General features: G+C 35.8%; 2 protein-coding genes across 3 annotated transcripts in view; both read left to right on the plus strand.

Moving 5' to 3' along the window:
• The window catches only part of LOC117345166 (espin-like), a 73,126-nt gene extending 54,609 nt beyond the window's left edge, over positions 1 to 18,517 (plus strand). The window contains exons 5-11 of one of the 2 annotated variants that reach the window (XM_033908169.1): positions 1,433 to 1,595; positions 3,292 to 3,339; positions 4,083 to 4,860; positions 9,068 to 9,422; positions 9,897 to 10,250; positions 11,063 to 11,142; positions 14,365 to 18,517. In XM_033908169.1, coding sequence (XP_033764060.1) covers positions 1,433 to 1,595; positions 3,292 to 3,339; positions 4,083 to 4,860; positions 9,068 to 9,422; positions 9,897 to 10,250; positions 11,063 to 11,142; positions 14,365 to 14,488 — 1,902 coding nt within the window. In that variant the 3' untranslated portion in view covers positions 14,489 to 18,517. The remainder of the gene's footprint in view (positions 1 to 1,432; positions 1,596 to 3,291; positions 3,340 to 4,082; positions 4,861 to 9,067; positions 9,423 to 9,896; positions 10,251 to 11,062; positions 11,143 to 14,364) is intronic. The other variant, XM_033908170.1, reaches the window with a different exon arrangement.
• A 588-nt stretch (positions 18,518 to 19,105) lies between these two features.
• LOC117344685 (nuclear pore complex protein Nup98-Nup96-like) lies at positions 19,106 to 19,927 on the plus strand. The gene has a single exon (XM_033907513.1). The coding sequence runs from the start codon at positions 19,106 to 19,108 to the stop codon at positions 19,925 to 19,927; it is 822 nt and encodes a 273-aa protein (XP_033763404.1).
• Positions 19,928 to 20,396: the final 469 nt, after the last annotated feature.

The raw sequence follows: 20,396 nt of genomic DNA on the forward strand, positions 1-20,396 counted from the left end.
TCAAGATTCTCTACAGCTACTGGGCTCTGATAATGCTTTTGCTTCATTTGCTGCTACCCAACAATAGACAGTGCAATATGTGATAAGTTGACAGACACAGCTGTTGTCTATTTGACAATGGAGTATTTATTTTCAGTCGGGAGGTATTGTGACCCGCTATATTGGTATTTGGACAGCTGTCGAATAAGTCCAATGACAGTTACCTGAAGTCTGAAGAAAGCATCGAATTTTTCCTTGACTTGTTATTTGCCTTTTCTCTGTGGCATTGTTTAAGTACAAGTCAAAGACCATAATAGCACTTTTTACAATGATTAGATGATGAGATTATCAGTACTATAAAATCATATCATAACGACTATAAATGCCATCAAAGCAAGGCAGTTCTTTGATTAAAAATTTGTAAATTACTTATATTTATAGGGATTTTTGGTTTTCATAATTTCATCATTTTTATTCTGAACATTTTTTCTTATCTGTAAAATAAAAAGCAACATAAAGGATTATTTTCCTAGTTTAAGAGTTATTTCCCTTGGTCAATAATCGGTCTTTCATTTTGATACTGTGCATTTCAATTATGTAAGGATAGAAACATTAAAAAAGTTAAGCATCGGCTGTGGAAAGGTTCCACCTCAAAATTTATTTAAATTCAAATGTAAAATTTTACTATGTAGATTTTGTTATGAATTTTCAATTTACAAACAACTGTACAGTATGTAACCTTTGAAAAAAAGTTTTTATATGGAATTTAATTTGAAAATGTATGTCAAAGGAACATAGATAATGTCATTGGTGATTTATAATACGCCTTTCCTTTTGTATACATTTAACATTATAGTCTACTAATAAAAATTGACCAGGTATGAACCAATATATGTATGGTAAGTACTCAGGCGGAATTCTTTCATGTATATTGAACATTATTTGTGGCATTGGGTAACCACATTGTGATTTAATCCTGGTGTAAATTGGCGTCAAATGCCTTCTTACTAAATATATTAAATAGAACAAATATCTCTAATCTTATTAAAACCACCAGTTCCTCGATTCATTTACTACATATCATACTTGCACCATGAACTGAGGATTTTAACAAGATTCATATATCTCTGTTTTGTCTTCTCTAGGTTATATTTATTTTAGTTCATGTCATAAAATATTTTCCTTAAACTTTAGTGATCAATAAATACAGATCGGACATATTCTGAACACTTAAACTAATGCTAAGGAAATTAAAGTTCAGAGAATATGATTTCTTATAATATCTTCTTTCTATGTGTATATGTTGTAGGATTTAAGTTATATCAATTGAAAAAAATCAATATTTATTATGTACAGATTCAACAAACTGTTCAAGGCTTTTAACCTTGACATTTAACAGAATCAGAATGTCCAGATCAAGGCCATACAGCTGTCAGATATCTGTGTGTTTCAGATTCACCATGACGAGGCTGGTTCTGTAGAGTCACATCCATTCAACACACCCCCATCACCCTTGACCTCAACTGGTCCTCCTGACCCTGTGACCTTGAGATTAGGTCTGCCAAACTCTGATTTCTCCGGGGTAGCCAGGAACACAGCCACCCATAGGAAAACAGGTGAGAGGTCTCCCTGGGTCAGCCTTGATGTCTATAGAGCATTTGGTGGAATTATGTGCTTCTGTACATTTTCAGGCATCAGTTATTTTTTGAGTTTAGATATTTGACTTCCGTGGATTCATTTTCTGGTAGGACACTTTCTTTAGTTTTGATAATTGTGTTGGGGATCACAAATTATTATTTTTTTTATAAAGAAAGTTTTCTGGATTTGCATGGGGAAATTCCAACAAAAATTACTGGGTCATGCATCCGATTCCTGGCATCTGGAGCAGCAGAATGTTTCAGATCACAAAATTTGGTCTAAAGAATTGTATGCTTATAGATATCTCTTGTCTTGGGTCTCAGAATGTATGAACTGTCTCTGTCAAATTAAGTTCTGTCATGCAATCTTCTAAAATCTAGAGCATGAATATAACATAGGTAACAGATCTCCATAGCAACAAAGTTCCAGGTAAGAAATCTCCATAGCAACAAAGTTCCAGGTAAGAAATCTCCATAGCAACAAAGTTCCAGGTAAAAATTCAGATATAGGAGTGGTCTACAGCCAAGACTAGAATAATGGTTTGGAGGATAATTAGACAATAGTCTGGACATATTTAGCTCAAGAGGACAAAAATAACCTGAAGATAAATAAGACATTCCCTGGGAGAGAAATAGAAATGTTAAAAGTTGGTAAAAGGAGAAAAGGCTAATGTTAGCTCGAAGTAGATAAATATATATGTAGGAGTAAAATCTTAGTTTAGATCTCGAGAGAGAGTGAAAGTGTTTCTTTTATTATGATGTATGTTTTTTTACAACCCTGTTATTTAACTGTTATAATGTTATTTCAAATTCATCATTAGTGGAACCTTTTAAGTTTATAAAGTTTATGTTTTATTACAAAAAATGATTTACTTAAAATGATTACTTGAATCACCCAGATGTTCTCAACTTTAAGTATTGATTTAACCTAAATAATGTAATAATGTAACAGAGTGTTTCAAGAGAGGTAAGAAAAAATCAAATTTATGTACTCCGGTTCACTTGAGTTCAAATTACCACTAATGCTCTCAGCTTTACATGTAGCAATAAACACAATTATTTCTGTAGTCTGATCACACTTACATACTTACCTCTTTATAGATTTCTTCACCTGTGATATACCATGCAGGTATTGACCTCTTGCTATAAAAGAGTGAGTTCACCTTGAGAGAATCAAAATTTGCCCTGAACTTGTGAAACTTCAAAACCAAAAAATTATGAACTCTTTAAAATTTCATTTTAAATTCTAATTTACATGGTCATGCTTAGATATTTTTCTTTACTAGACGGTACATCGATGTTACCACAACTGATTTTAAGTGCCAAGATCAACCTCGCAAACATCATTGTTAGAAAACTACAACTGATTCTTTTCATGCCCCCGCCATGAAACGTCTGTCCTATCTTGTCCCCTTGCGTCCTGTCGCGTCCTGTCGCATCCTGTCGCATCCCGTCCCAATACAATGTAACTTTAGTGTTTCAGGGTGTCAAGTGGCAGTGGGAGCATTTATGTCATACAGACATTTTCTAGTTATTAGAGTACATCTGTTGGTAGTCATTGAATGATATTTCACACTTCAATCAGTTGATTCAGTATTAGATTATGTTTATGTTTAAGATATTGATTGCCATCGTTCTGATCTATCATACACTAATAAGATGTTTTCCTTTTCAGACTCACTAGAGGTTTCCTTCGATGTTGAGAGTGATAATGATTATGTATGTAAGTATACTTTGACCTGAGACATGTTTTACTATTTCTGCATGACATACGTAGTTGAAACACTTGGCATTGATGTTTAAATTTTACATTATTTCAAATCATCTTTGATTTCCTGATAAAAAACCTGTAGCCTAATTAGTTTATTGACTAGTACCTGTTTTCTTCCTTTTTATTACTTTAATGAGGAATGATATTATGTTCTTTTCTAATCTATAAAACATTCACAGTTGAAGTGGGTTTACCTCCAGCTGACCAATCTGTCATAAAAGTTGTAGGAGTTACCTCCCTTTTGGTTTTAATCTCTCTGCTATCCTATAGTAACTACAAAGATTAATTCAGTATCTAAACCACTTTAGTTTGGCACTCTTTGTAACAGTAAATAACATTTTGCATATCTTGTAGGCTTGTCATTCTGTCTGTCCTTGAAACTTTGTAAGAGCTATTACACCATGTGTTAATTGATCGAGTTTCATTATCACATACTTGACATAATGATAGTACATAGCTTATGATAGAGGTGTGCATGAGGAAAGGGGTAATGGTTTGATGATTATTGTTTGATTATATTTGCAGATCATACAGTGAGTTAAGACCTCTTTAATTTATATATATTAACTTAACTCTTTCCCATAAAAATGTTAGGTAAGGAGTTGGTTTATAGATAGGTGTGATTCTTATAAGTAAAATGCCTACTAGAGTTTTAATGACATGTGTGTGTAACACTAGAATTGATGGGTTTTCAGCCTCTATAGACTTCCTCGGCCATCCTGACATACACCTCCAGTCTCAGGAGACTGGTGAATGTGAATCTAGTGTATGCTTGTCCGACAAGTCACAGGAATTCAGCGAATGTGAATCCTTATTGCATCGTCAACTCTCGCAGCCTGACCTAGAGTTATCTCCCCCTCACGATTTTCCTACTGGTGAGGCACCGTGTCATACATCGGATAGTGACATTTCTTCAGTGCCACCTCATTATCGGACAACAAGTGAGTTCTCCTGGAACTCCCTTCGACGAAGGTCAAACAGTGACCCATCGTCTCCACTACAGCACAGATCAGGTAGTGATGCCTTGTCAATTTCCAGTTCTTTGAGTTCTGTATCTCAATCAGCTTCTCAGCCAGAGGACTCTGTTGTTTCTGTGTCGGGGTCATCTTTGCGACCTCCGTCAGTCGTTAATTTTGCTATATCTCATCAAGAAGAACTATTCAAAGCCATCAGAGCCAGAAGGATGGAGTCGGAAGTGAATGTATCCAGTAATGACCTTGTGATTCAAGAGAAGACAACAATAAACGGAGAATCAGACAGTACAAAGGAAAGTTCTGAATCGCGTCGTCTGTCAGACAGTGGTTTGGAGAGTGGGGCCGGGTCAGTATTACCTACAGAGATGTCCTCCACTGAAACACCTGTATATCTCGCACCACCCCTACCTCCTCCTCCCCCTCCCCCTCCACCGCCAGCTACAGCTCCACCCCCACCTAACCACGCCCGCCTCAATGGGATCCTACAGCAGCTTGAAAGGTAAGCACACAGTTGTCTCCCTTGAATCCACGTGTTATATATAGTTGTAATAACACTGTATATTTAATATAATGTATTCTTTCATGGTGGTCCAATTATCTAAACTTGATCTCAGAACCTGTTGAGAATTTTCATGTTCCATCCAAAATGTCCTGAGCAATAAAAGATATTCTGAGATTGATTTTATGTCTGCATTTGATCCATTTAAAAGAAGAGAAAAAGAGACGTCAGCATTTTAAAATTGTAGGTATTTCAATACAGGTCGATTCTTTTTATATCACATAATTTAAAAGATAAGATAAAATTCATTAGTGCATTTATCTTATCTAAGAATAAGTGACCGTTAGATTTATCATCTTATCTGAGAATGGATGACCATTAGATTTATCATCATATCTGAGAATCAGTGACCGTTGGATTTATCATCATATCTGAGAATGGATGACCATTAGATTTATCATCTTATCTGAGAATGGATGACCATTAGATTTATCATCTTATCTGAGAATGGATGACCATTAGATTTATCATCTTATCTGAGAATGGATGACCATTAGATTTATCATCTTATCTGAGAACGGATGACCATTAGATTTATCATCATATCTACATGAGAATCGATGACCATTAGATTTATCACCATATCTGAGAATCGATGACCATTAGATTTATCATCATATCTACATGAGAATCGATGACCATTAGATTTTTCACCATATCTGAGAATCGATGACCATTAGATTTATCATCTTATCTGTATGATGATTTACTTGTTTCTTTCCAGTGTGTGGTACGGTGGTAATGCACTGCTCACCATTGCTTCTGCATAAATATGTATTCCCTTATATGGAGTTGGCATATATATGTATTCCCTTATATGGAGTTGGCATAAATATGTATTACCTGATATGGAATTTGTATAGATATATACTACCTTATATGGAATTGGTATAAATATGTATTACCTTCATATGGAATTGGTATAGATATGTATTCTTAATTGGAACATGTATACATATATATTTCCTTTGATAAGACATGCATACATATGTATTTCCATATATGGAACATATATATATAAGTGAATTTGTGTTAGGTTTACAAAACAAAAATGAAAAAAAGTAGATCGAGGTGAAAAAGCTATATTTAGGTTATCAGCTGCATGTGCAAAAATTGAGATTTAATGAAGTAACAGGAAACTAATTATACATTTTTTTATTTTGCTTGTCCTTAGAATTACTTGAATATCCAAAGTTTTCTAACACTAACTTGTTGACACAGTGAGTTTATGCTTCTATTATTCCAGCTGACAGGCTTTATTCCTATACACAGTATCTATATATATATATATATATTAGTGTATGTGTTATTGACCCGTTAACAAATATGACTTAGAGCCATATTGTTTGGATATGGATCCCATACACATATCAATGTGAAAAACAGTAAGGATCTTTATGACTGCAGGTATTACATGGTTATAGAGAGTTTTAAGGTCCTGCAAGCCTTCAGATTGTTACAGTTGGCCCTTCTGACTTGATTCCTATAGTATTTCCCTGTCTGATTACACAAGACAACCAACCAAATACGCCCATATATAGGTGGTTAAGGGGTCTGGTGTGTCTTTGGGGATAAAGACTTTACGCCTATGAACAGTCAGGATCATTTAACGGAAGAAGCAATAATGCATGCAATCAATTAAGAGTTTTAAATTCTGGCAATTTATTTGGGGTCGGAATTCCAGCTTCAATGTACTGTTTTAGTTTTAAGCTTTCCATTTATTTAAAATTGTTAATGTATTGATTTGTTAATGAAATTTCACTGTGCCATGTTTTTGTCCATATCAGATGTTAATTGTTACCAATATAAATTAATGTAATATGGTATCCACTTTTAAACAATATGGCTTAAACTTACTATGATATTACAAATGTTGAACAGTTAAGTACAGACATATGGAGCACATGCTTTCTATAGTGGGGAAGTGGTATCAAAAATGAAATTAATGTGCGATAATGATATCAGTATATACATATTTTGTTTTGTGGGTAAAACTTTACTTACTGGAAGCATAATATTGGTATATTGGTTTATTACAATGTACATGTATATCATTTTGTTTGACTTTCAGAATTAATAGTCTTAATACTTGCATTTTTATTTCAAATCATTTTCTATTCCTTTGTTTATGACATAATTGTAGCAAAAAAGTTGACAAGTTACAAAACCTCACCTCTTCCTAAATGTATCTAATCCCACGGCCAAAAAAATATCTTGATGTCCTATTGTTTTTCATTAGATTGTCATTATAAAAAGTCTAAGTAGATAATTATCTTATATGGTTGAGGAAATGACATCTGTAATACATATGACTATATTTATATAATCTTTAGTATACACCATCTCCTACCTGTATAGAAGTGTATTAGATACACCTTTATGTCCAAAAACACTTGTGTTTTACCTGTATTTTTATTGACCGGTGCTCTGTCACTGTCAATAGCTGGACATGTTTTATGGATCGGACAATGATGAGTGTGAACGCAGTGTGTTAGGACAACAGTTCTTTACCACATACATCGCAATACTAGGGCTATTTTTGTCACGCAGTGTCGGTATTTTCTGACGGTTTTATTTGTTAGAGATTATGACCAATAATGTATATGAGCACATTTAGTATGGAATGGTTCTCTATCGTGTGAGAGGATTTAACAGGAGATAATACGGGATACTTCCAGTGTGAACCTTAGTTTTATTTCAATGGTGACATTCGGAAAAGTGGAAATGATACAATATGATAGTATGGACAGGTAAGTAAAGGGGAGATAACCTCTTATCAAATTCAAAATAATCATCTACTGGTATATTGTTGTTTAACTGTTAATTGACAAGAGGGTCGATTAATCTCGTATGAAATGGAACAATTAACCAAAGTAGTTTAAGTCTCATTCAAGGTTTACTTTTGATCTTTTAAAATATGTTTCCTTGCTCCTGGGGCTCGGTAAAAAGAAAAAGTTCCTAATACATGTACTTGGTTTCATAGATCTTGTATGAAAGAAAACTTGATGAAAACATGGTAGCTGATGCTTTACCCTTGAACCTTTAAAAAAATATTAACCCAGTGTTGAAATTTTACCTGAGATTTTGAATTATTGTGAATTCAATTTGCCTTAGATATTAGATTAGATGTTAGGTTTATTTCTGGTGCAGGATGGAAATCCTCTGTGCCTGCATATACAAGACATACATTTCTGTAACATAATGTTGATACTGCTTAATTATTGATATCACTGTGGTATAACACAACAACACAAAGATTAAAACAATAGAACTTTTATTGTGGAATGTTCATGATACTTCACTCATAATATACACTATGTAGCAATAATATAATGTTTTTATTTTGGTTTAATTTTTCTGAGCCTGCATTATTATCCCAAACAGAATGACTAAGGCCTTAACCTGTGAGAAATGATGTACTGTTCTTATTCTCTTTTGTCAAAGTTACAAGATGTAAATATAAATTCATTTATTTGGCAAAATGTAAGAAAAAGTTTATACAGTGTATATCCCCTTTTTAATCATCATGGCCTGGTAGCCCATGACATTTTGTAGATGTTCATTAGAATGATATTACATATATATTAGGAGATAAATAGAGGTTACACAACGAGTGGTTGTTGGATATGGAATTTATTTCACACGAGTAAGTTATTTTTTTAAAAGTTACAAAAGACACGAGCTTTAGCGAGTGTTTTTTGCAACTTTTAAAAAATAACTTACGAGTGTGAAATAAATTCCATATCCAACAATTTCGAGTCGTGTGACCTGTTTCTACCACAATAATATCGGCTTAAATTAAAGGGAAACGTGGCCAAGTATAATTTCGCGTATGCAATTAAAGTGTAACAGTGACGTCCGGGACCCGGTGATGTGATGTCATTAGATTATTGATGACGTCAATAACAATTGCAGCTTGGGTCAAAGTTCACCGTGTTAGCCAATCACAACGCGTACAGAGTTTATACCACGTGTGGTGTAAACAGATTGTTAATCAACAGCTGTAATGATTAACTGATGGTCTGAGAGTTGAATAACACAGGGTATTGTGGTAGAAGGCTAAATATATCATCATCCACATCTAAACAATCCAAAGCTAAATTTTCAAAACCATACAACTGATTTCCTTTATATTTTTGTTTTCCAGGCCAAATAGTCTGTCAATGGAAAAGTCTGCGCAATCATCAACCATGTCCAGTCCGCCCAGCTCAGTGACCAGTCCCATGACAGCCGGACCAGTCAAGCATGACCTCATAGCCGAGCTTAAGATAGCTGCAGCTAGTGGGAACTCCAACCTACGAAAAACCCGTAAACCACGGGAGGACGGTCGAATGACTTGTATATATTCGTTTGGATCAAGTGAGAAAGTCAATGGTCAAATTTCCAGTGGCCCAAAAGCTCATGGTCCATCTAATGATGCTATGAGTGGTCAGGTGACCAAAAATGGACAACATGACACTAACAGTGTGACCGATATGTCAAACGGCCAAGCTGAACCCAAGGTAAATGTTATTTTTTCTATCTTTTCTTCACCTAGCGTACAAGTTCTGCATGACTTGGTATAACCAAACTTATTTTTGTCACTGTTAATGGTGTTAATGACAACCAATGCAGAGGTGAACAAATAACGATGAAACCGAATCGGTTAATTTTCATGTCTCATGCCATTTTGTGAAAAGTCACTGACATTTATTTGATGCAATTATAATTTACTAATGTACTTATTTTCAATAATTTACTAATGTAATTTACTGAAAATCTTTTTTCTTTTCTTTTTTTCAAATTGAGAAAAAGTTCACAAATTTAACATTCTTAAATTTAGATTTTGTTAGAGACAGGATCGAAGATTATAATCAAGAAGTTAGGTAAATCTTGAAAAAAAACTTTTCATGGATTATCCATTATTTCAAAAATACAATTGATGATATTCCTAACTAATTTTTTCATAAAAATCTATATTTTCCGATTTCATTCAGAAATCACAGCCTCCTCCAGAAAAATCCATGGTCATAATTGAAGCAACGACACCTCCAAAAAGTGTCACTCCCCCTCAAAATCTGTCAAAAGGGAACGTTCCTCCAAAGACATCAAATGGGGTCACTTCTTCTTCAAAGACTTCAAATGGGGTCACATCTTCTTCAAAGACCCCCAACGGGACTTCTACAAGCCCAGAACCAGTCAAAGGGACAGACACCTCAAATGGGACAGATCCGTTTGATCCTAAGAATTTTCTAGACAAAGTGGATCCTACTGTACCAGACTGGCGGAGACACATGTTGGCCAGAAAGATGGCTGAATCTGCTAAAAAACAGGCCGTGGAACAGAAGAAGGTGAATATTTATAGTAACACTCAAATAACTCACCTAGATAACTTCAAGGGTGGAAATCTATTTATTTCGAAATGTGTGAAGGGGCAAAAGAATATGCCTTCAAAGATCTGTAAATGCATTGCAAGAGCTGTATTTCTTTGTCGTATGTGGAAAGGTCTAGATCTCAAGACTGTTAATATTTTGTGTGAAATCCCTCAAATTTTAAACTTAGCTCCCAATATGGAGCCAAATATTCTGTTTGGTTTATAGTTTTGTGGAGAAAATGACATTCAGTGTATATAGGGTAATCTTTCTGCCCAGTTTTCAGAGTTACCTCAGACAATATTTACTGTAGCTACTTGAGAATATTACCAATAGATGCAGCGTCAGTTATAGTTTTTATACCTGTACCACAGGGACTTGGTACAAAATTCAACACAAGATACATATACATAAATGTATGGGTTGGGAACTTGTGCCAAGTACCTGTGACCTGTACTAAAGTATAGGATGCTACCTGTAGGTAACTTCAGCAGTGAAATTAATATCTATTTCAAAAACTAGGACCAACAGTGATGGTGTAACTTCATGTTTACTTACCCTGGTTACTTAAACCTACATTGTATATATATCTTTATACATATACATACTGATAAATACTATACATGAAGAGCCCAGCAAAGGGTGAAAGCTGGAAGCAAGTCAGTTGTTAAACTTTGTAATTTATTTCTTATAATACCCACTCCATGTGGATACAAACTTGGTTATACAAATGTATATTTACCTGCGTACACTAAATATTCTTGTGCTGACATATGTTATGTGTCTTACAGATTGAAGAGGAGGAAAATAAATACAAACATTTGCCTGCATGGAAACGTCAGCTAATGGAAAAGAGGGAAGCTGAGGCTAAGTGAGTGCTACCATTTTTATTTATTAGGTCATCTGACCCAAAGGGTCAGGATGACCTATAGTCATCGTGCTTCGTCCGTCGTCGTCCGCCGTCCGCCGTGCGCCGTGCGCCGTCCGTAAACTTTTTCTTTCAAAACGCTACTCCTCCTTAACGCTTGGGTGGATTACTTCCAAATTTGGTTTGAAGCATCATTGGGGGAGGGCAATCATATTTTATATAAATGAGGCTGGTCTGACCCCTGGGGCCAGAAGGGCGGGGCCCCAAAAAGGGAACTTAGGTGAATATTGCTATAAAATCCTACTCCTCCTTTACCCTTGGGTGGATTACAACTAAATTTGGTGTGAAACATCATTGGGGGAGGGCGGTCATATTTTATATAAATGAAGTTGGTGTGACCCCTGGGGCCTGAGGAGCGGGGCCCCAAAAGGGGAACTTTGATGAAATTTTGCTATAAAATCCTACTCCTCCTTAACCCTTTGGTGGATTTCAACCAGATATGTTGTGAAACATCATTTGGGGAGGGCGGTCATATTTTATATAAATGAGGCTGGTGTGACCACTAGGGCCTGAGGGGCGGGGCCCCAAATGGGGAACTTTGATGAAATTTTGCTATAAAATCCTACTCCTCCTTAACCCTTTAGTGGATTTCAACCAGATATGTTGTGAAACATCATTTGGGGAGGGCGGTCATATTTTATATAAATGAGGCTGGTGTGAGCCCTGGGGCCAGAGTGACGGGCCCAAAAAAGGGAACTTTGATGAAATTTTGCTATAAAATCCTACTCGTCCTGAACCCTTTGGTGGATTTCAACCAGATATTGTGTGAAACATCATTGGTGGAGGGTGGTCATATTTTATATAAATGAGGCTGGTGTGAGCCCTGGGGCCAGAGTGACGGGCCCAAAAAAGGGAACTTTGATGAAATTTTGCTATAAAATCCTACTCGTCCTTAACCCTTTGGTGGATTTCAACCAGATATGTTGTGAAACATCATTTGGGGAGGGCGGTCATATTTTATATAAATGAGGCTGGTGTGACCACTAGGGCCTGAGGGGCGGGGCCCCAAATGGGGAACTTTGATGAAATTTTGCTATAAAATCCTACTCCTCCTTAACCCTTTAGTGGATTTCAACCAGATATGTTGTGAAACATCATTTGGGGAGGGCGGTCATATTTTATATAAATGAGGCTGGTGTGAGCCCTGGGGCCAGAGTGACGGGCCCAAAAAAGGGAACTTTGATGAAATTTTGCTATAAAATCCTACTCGTCCTTAACCCTTTGGTGGATTTCAACCAGATATTGTGTGAAACATCATTGGTGGAGGGTGGTCATATTTTATATAAATGAGGCTGGTGTGGCCCCTGGGGCCAGAGGGGCGGGGCCCCAAAAGGGGAACTTTGATGAAATTTTGCTATAAAATCCTACTCCTCCTAACACCCATAGTGAATTATTACCAAATTTGGTGTGAAACACCATTTGGGGAGGGCGGCCATATTTTATATAAATGAGGCTGGTGTGACCATTAGGGCCTGAGGGGCGGGGCCCCAAATGGGGAACTTTGATGAAATTTTGCTATAAAATCCTACTCCTCCTTAACCCTTTAGTGGATTTCAACCAGATATGTTGTGAAACATCATTTGGGGAGGGCGGTCATATTTTATATAAATGAGGCTAGTGTGACCCCTGGGGCCTGAGGGGTGGGGCCCCAAATGGGGAACTTTGATGAAATTTTGCTATAAAATCCTACTCCTCCTTAACCCTTTAGTAGATTTCAACCAGATATGTTGTGAAACATCATTGGGGGAGGGTGGTCATATTTTATATAAATGAGGCTGGTGTGAGCCCTGGGGCCAGAGTGACGGGCTCAAAAAAGGGAACTTTGATGAAATTTTGCTATAAAATCCTACTCGTCCTTTGGTGGATTTCAACCAGATATTGTGTGAAACATCATTGGTGGAGGGTGGTCATATTTTATATAAATGAGGCTGGTGTGGCCCCTGGGGCCAGAGGGGCGGGGCCCCAAAAGGGGAACTTTGATGAAATTTTGCTATAAAATCCTTCTCCTCCTAACACCCATAGTGAATTCTTACCAAATTTGGTGTGAAACATCATTGGAGGAGGACAATCATATTTTATATAAATGAGGCTGGTTTGACCCCTAGGGCCAGAGGGGCGGGGCCCCAAAAGGGGAACTTTGGTGAATTTTTGCTATAAATCCTACTTCTCTCTAACCCTTGGGTGGATTAATACGAAATATGGTGTGAAACATCCTTTGGGAAGGGTGGTCATATTTTATATAAACGAGGCTAGTGTGACCCCTGGGGCCTGAGGGGCAGGGCCCCAAAAGGGGAACTTTGGTGAATATTTGCTGTTAAATCCTAATCCTCCCTAACCTTTTGGTGGATTACAACCAAATTTGATGTGAAACATAAGGTGACGGCAATCATATTTTTTAATGAGACAGGTTTGACCCCTGGGGAAAAAAGATGGGGCAAAAGGAGCGCTTAGGTTAAACATTTCTTAAAAATGCAATTCCTCCTTAATGCCTGAATTGATTACAACCATATTTAGTATGAAACATCATTGGGGAAAGGCAATCCTAATTGATATAAATGAGTCTTGTCTGACCCATTGGGACAGAGGGGCATGCCCCAAAAATGGGAACTTGGCTAAAATTTTGCTTTATGATGCTGCTCTTCCTGGACAAGCTAAATGGATAAAAACCAAATTTGATCTAAAACATAACTGGCTGCGATAAATAATTTATGGTAATAATGCTGGATTGGGGTGTGTGTCCCTGCTGTAAGTGTAAGTGTTTGTCAGATGACCGTTAAGGCCCATGGGCCTCTTGTCATAAGATTGTCAATAGTCATGAAAAAAATCCTTGTAATAATTTGGTAAGAATTAAAAAGAAAAAAAAATATCTTAAGAACTCCTGAACAGATTTGGTTCATATTTACATCATAGTATCCAATCTCTCCCAGAATGCATTGCGGTTCCTTCATAGGGAACCGCAATGCAGTCTGGGAGAGATTGCATACTATCATGACATCAAATTCTACAACTGCATGTTCACCTTGTGGTGGTCATTGTTCAAGGTTAAAGGGTCAAAATTCACTTCTTAACTCATGATTTACACTCCTGGCTTATCTTGCAAAAATAAATCCTTTCTCAAGCTATGTGAATTCATATGCTAATTAATCGTATTCTTTCTTGTATCAGGGCTGCAGAGGCAAGGAAACAGGAACAAGAGGTCAGTCAGGCCAAGACAATGCCAGTCATAAACACTCATCCTGTTGGAAAATTGGCACCATGGCAACTCGAGATGAAAACGAAAAAGTTGTAACAAAATCTTTGTATCCATAGTAATGACATGCACGACACGTAAGATTTCATTATGAAGTTTCACTTGTTGTGTTGTACAAAACAGGCTGAATCGCATCCATGTCAAAAACACTTAAAGTGTTCCTGTGCAGTCGGAGCCTGACAAGAATTGGGATCATGATATAACTGACTTCCTTTGCACAGATATTGGGAATTGTGTAAATATTTATGAATAACAGAGGGAGCATTCCTCTTCCGACAAAAAAAAGATGCAATCTGTCAAAATCATGAACACTTCACATACCTAACATTGCTTACATTCCAACTTTTCATGATGTTCGCCAACTTGGGGTGTCATCATGTTAAGTTTATAAATTAATTATGTGATGTATATATTCAAATGTAAATGCAGGGAATGTGAATGGTGGTGTGAAATATGCTAAAAAATACTCCACAGTATGAATGAGGTGACTTGACTCACAGCAGCTCGAGAATGCATGAAGAGGGATAAAATATAATTATGGCTACGGATCATCAATGTAGTTAGTGTGGCCCAAACACTTTTATTTACCTCTTTACCTATTATCTAAGGCATTGATGGTTTCCATATAAATGGCTGATTTTTTAAAAGACGTATTTCTTATAACAAGCTTATTGTCAAACTGTCCATTGAGAATCCTGGTGACAACAATCGAACATTACATGTTGTAAGGTGTGTAACTGTATGAAATAGTTTCATAAAATGGGTCCATTATATCGAAACTTACAGAGCTTGACATTTCAGATTTATATTTCAAGGTTTAAAATTGCAATAAATGTTGTAAAAGGATAAACTTGTAGAAGTTTGGAAAAGGTGCAGCTAGAAACATCTTTTTTTTTAATTTAGTTATATCAGATTCAGTGGGACTGTACGCTACTAATGAACCAATTATACATGAAAAAAAAATCCCAGACAATTATTATTTGAGCTGGTGTCTCCAATTCATTTTCGTAAATTTGGCAATCTCAAGTGTGAATGAAGTTTTGGTCTACAAGTGGATATTTCTGAAGATATTTAAAATTATCTAATGTATTTTCTCTTGAGTTGATAAAAATATATTATGCTGCAATACAATGTTTAAGCAACATCAAAATAATGGTTTTTGTAACAAACCACAATCTCCAGCATCAAAAAGCTTCTGATACTGAAGAACTGTAGTTCTCCCTGTTTTTACCTCTTGACAGGTGTGGAAATGATTATTTATTTTGTATTTTTGTCTGTACAGTCTGACCATCCTATTATGATTTTTAAATATGATATTTTGTACATTATTAAACTTAATTTATAACATGTTCACTAACATTTCTCTATCATATATACTATGGTTTTATCCAATCAGAGAAGTTATTTTAGTTTTACCAATCACACACTCTTTTACAAGAAAAGACGTTTCACAACAACTCCTTATAAAGTTTTAGAGAGTTGTATATAATCGAGACACTTTGATTTTCGATATACATCAGTGGATTGCATAGCCCGAGTTTCTTCTGGTCCTGACTAGTTGTCAGGGCCAGAGGAAACTCGGGCTATGAATTGCCATGTACTTAGTCACATGCCTTTGTATAATGAAATACAGTATAACTTGATTTTCCTGTGCAATATATGATAAATATATAATATATTTATATGGTATCTGTTTTATGTTTTATAAAGGAATATTAGATTTGTATTTGGACAATCACTTCCTGTTTTATCTGTGTCATTAACATAACGTATTGGGACATTTTGATTTATCAACAGATTTTTATCAAAATTTATGTACCATCTCTTTACATAATAGCCTGGGTTGAGGAGTAGCTATTATTACCTCTAATGCCAGGTAGTATTTATAACAGTTACTACTTAAGGTAGATTTTCTATGATATGGTATATATTATGGACCAGCTGTCTCAAGACAGGTTCCTCAATACAGATGGTTTATCAAAACAAATCTTAGAAAACTTACGGATGATAGAAATGGACTACTAAGTATTTCAAAAAATAATTAAATGTCTTCCAAATATGTATTGGTTTGATGAATGGAATTCTCATACTATTTACCATTGCAGTTCTAATTGTTGAATACATTATGTATTTTACTTTGAAATACATTGTATAACTAAAGGAGACAAGAAACCATGGTGATGGGTAAGGTCATACAAAACACATCAAAAGTTTGGTATGTCGTTTAAAATTCTTGTACGCTTGCAATACAGATATCCTAAGGTCAACATTTACTTTGGTGTGCTCAAATCTTAATGTAAAACAGACAGATTAGAGCACTTGGCTAGATTGTTCAAAACTTGTTAATCTAACGACTTATCCTTATGGACAACACTAGTGGGACTTACTCGAGGCCTCCCTACATGAAATGGGCCCTTCAACATCTCCACATTGAAGATACTGGTAGATGAAGATGTGAAACTCTCACATTCTTGTATGACAGTAAAGGTTACATAACATTGTCTGGCAAAGTTCATAGGTATATCTGATGTGTTTTTATAGATATAAAAAAGAGATGAACTGTATGTACATGTGTTAGTGTGGACCATGGTATCATTAAACATGTTAATAAAGAGATACATCAATACATGAGAACAGTTTTATACAGATTGTGGTTGTGTAACGTTGTGTCCAGCTTTTAATGGGGCACACTGTTGAAAGTTTATTTTTAAATTTCTATTTTGAAATGGAAATGATACATGTATATAACTTTGAACATTACATATGAAACTTATGTATATCATTAGTTATATGACTTTAATATATAAATATATGTATTTTCTTCGTGTGCTTTACATATATAACCATGTACATTACGTGCCGATCTGTCCCAGAGTGCACCAGCGGAGTGCAATGCCCTCTGGGACAGATCGGTATGCGATGTACACAGTATTATCAGAAACTGTAACGTTATGTACAAGTATACCACTGAAACTGAGGTTACATTCCTTCATTGCTGCCTCTAACGACTTACATGTTTATCACAATATTCTGTAATATACCTGGATATGTAATAAGGGAACATAATTTAATGAAGAATTTCAGCTGTGTATTTTTATGATATCATTTTAAATTGTCAACCTCAAGTGAAAATGAATCTTAATTAGTGTGTTTGACTAAATGACAATTTTATACAGTTGTCTTTATTTGAGAATTAGGAATTATTAAGATAGCTTGTCCAATAATTATACATTGTATAAGAGATGAATACAGTCATCACTTCCTTATTGGCTAAAGACATCCATACATAGACTAAATCATACAAGAAATAATTTTAATGAGGCTTGTCAATTTTTACTGAGGCTTGTCAATTTGAGCACATGCGATCTCCACCATTGAAATTTCAAGTAGATGGAAAGCAGTAAGAATATTGAGATCCCAATTGTCTGGCATGGAGACCAGTCATTGTAGAGTCAGAATTGACACATTGTCTTGCCCAGCCTACAGGGACTCGATGTACAGTACATCATATGGATATTATATGCCTCTAATCATAGGTATAGATTGCAACTTACATCCCCTTGAACTCCAATACATTGTTACATTACATAACAATAGACAATTTTGTTTTTATATCAAACTTGTTACTTAGTAAATAAATCATGTGGAAAATGTTTTATATTTTTGTCATATCCGTAGGAAATACTGTTATGTTAATGGTATATACAATAATGTTACGTTAATGATATATCCAATATTGTTATGTTAATGGAAAACAGTGGAACTTAGTTAGTCTGAATAGTATTGATCCAGAAAGTCAACATACACACCACGTGATACTTAATCACATGTTTATATGTGTTAAATTGTTAAAATGGGTTTTGTAACAACCTCTTTTGAACAACCAAGAATCATTTGTTAGTCTATTGGTCTAGCTGATTCGTAAGATGCATGGTTATCTAGCCTGGTCAATATTTAAGTTCACAAAGGTCAAATGCGTCAAGCAACTTATAAGCAATTTTTCAGAATATCCAAAAGGGCGACAGAAAGAAATCTGACCACACATGCAAATAAAACCATATATGTCTATTTTGTTGTATGCACTAGTTTATGAATGACTCAACCATATCATCGAAAAAAGTTCAAAATTGATACTAATATGTAAAATTAAAGGCATGCGGAATCAACAGAGGAATCATATTATGGTTAAATTGAAGCATTTATGTATAACAGACAGCAACAAGTAGTCATTGTTGGAACAACCTATGTGTTGGGCAAAGTAACATCTGGCAACCTCGGGGTTCGGTCTTTGTTCGTTGTAGGCTGTCAGAAAAAGTCAACTGTATACCTATTTCCTGATGACAAGAAAATGTTTCATACTATAAAGGAAACCAAGAAATCCTTACAGGAAAATCTGCTCAGACGACGATCTCAGTGGAGAAGGACTTGGTAGCTCACGAACGATAAGAACAAATGAAAGTTCATGCACATCGGTAAGAAAACAATACTGACGAGCTTAATAAAACAACCCTGGAGAAAGTGGTAGAAGAAAGGGACATTGGAGGAAGAAATTTTATTTGACAAACATATCAGTGAAAAGAATTCGAACGTTCAAGTTTCTTGTTCTAAGTTGTTTATCCCACTTTACAAATCACCAGTGAGAACTTACCTCAGAATATGATAGCGGTGTTTGGAAACTTACCTCAGAATATGATAGCGGTGTTTGGAAACTTACCTCAGAATATGATAGCGGTGTTTGGAAACTTACCTCGGAATATGATAGCGCTGTTTGGAAACTTACTTCAGAATATCATAGCGCTGTTTGGAAACTTACTTCAGAATATGATAGCGCTGTTTGGAAACTTACTTCAGAATATGATAGCGCTGTTTGGAAACTTACCTCGGAATATGATAGCGCTGTTTGGAAACTTACTTCAGAATATGATAGCGCTGTTTGGAAACTTACTTCAGAATATGATAGCGCTGTTTGGAAACTTACTTCGGAATATGATAGCGCTGTTTGGAAACTTACCTCGGAATATGATAGCGCTGTTTGGAAACTTACCTCGGAATATGATAGCGCTGTTTGGAAACTTACCTCGAAATATGATAGCGCTGTTTGGAAACTTACCTCGGAATATGATAGCGCTGTTTGGAAACTTACCTCGGAATATGATAGCTCTGTTTGGAAACTTACCTCGGAATATGATAGCGCTGTTTGGAAACTTACCTCGGAATATGATAGCGCTGTTTGGAAACTTACCTCGGAATATGATAGCGCTGTTTGGAAACTTACCTCGGAATATGATAGCGTTGTTTGGAAACTTACCTCGGAATATGATAGCGTTGTTTGGAAACTTACCTCGGAATATGATAGCGCTGTTTGGAAACTTACCTCGGAATATGATAGCGTTGTTTGGAAACTTTACAAAAGGAAACATATTGAACTACCAAATAACAACCTGGAGTGGAAAACAAAATGCAACAGTATTGGCATGATAAGAAGAGTTCGAACGTTCAAGTTTCTTGGTTCCAAGTTATTTACCCCTCTTTACAAATCCCCAGTGAGAACCTACCCCAGAATATAATAGCGCTGGGAGGTGTACAAATGAAGGCAACCAAATACATGTAACAACCTGGAGTGGAAAATATGTCGTATCTATAAAGGCTGAAGATGCTGAAAGTCGCATCCATTAGCTACATGCGTAAACTAGATGATATGATGGAGATATACAAGACAGTGAAAGGAAAATACGATGAAGGAGCATCACAGTTTACAAGCATGTGGTCCGAGACATTGGAAAGACCAAAAACAAGGAGAAACTCCATGAAAATATTTCCTAGATACGCAAGAAATTCATTCTCCATAAGAAAAATAGCAAGTTTGGAACAATAGCAGTTTGCAACAATTTGCCTGATCAAAGTAACCACAAACTCACTTAACGGCTTCAGAAACAGGATGATTACT

This window comes from Pecten maximus, chromosome 16 (genome assembly GCF_902652985.1).
Source record: "Pecten maximus chromosome 16, xPecMax1.1, whole genome shotgun sequence".
NCBI lineage: Eukaryota > Metazoa > Mollusca > Bivalvia > Pectinida > Pectinidae > Pecten > Pecten maximus.

Excerpts from the sequence above, each read along its gene's own strand:
- LOC117344685 (XM_033907513.1), top strand. The coding sequence starts at position 19,106 with ATGATAGCGGTGTTTGGAAACTTACCTCAGAATATGATAGCGGTGTTT.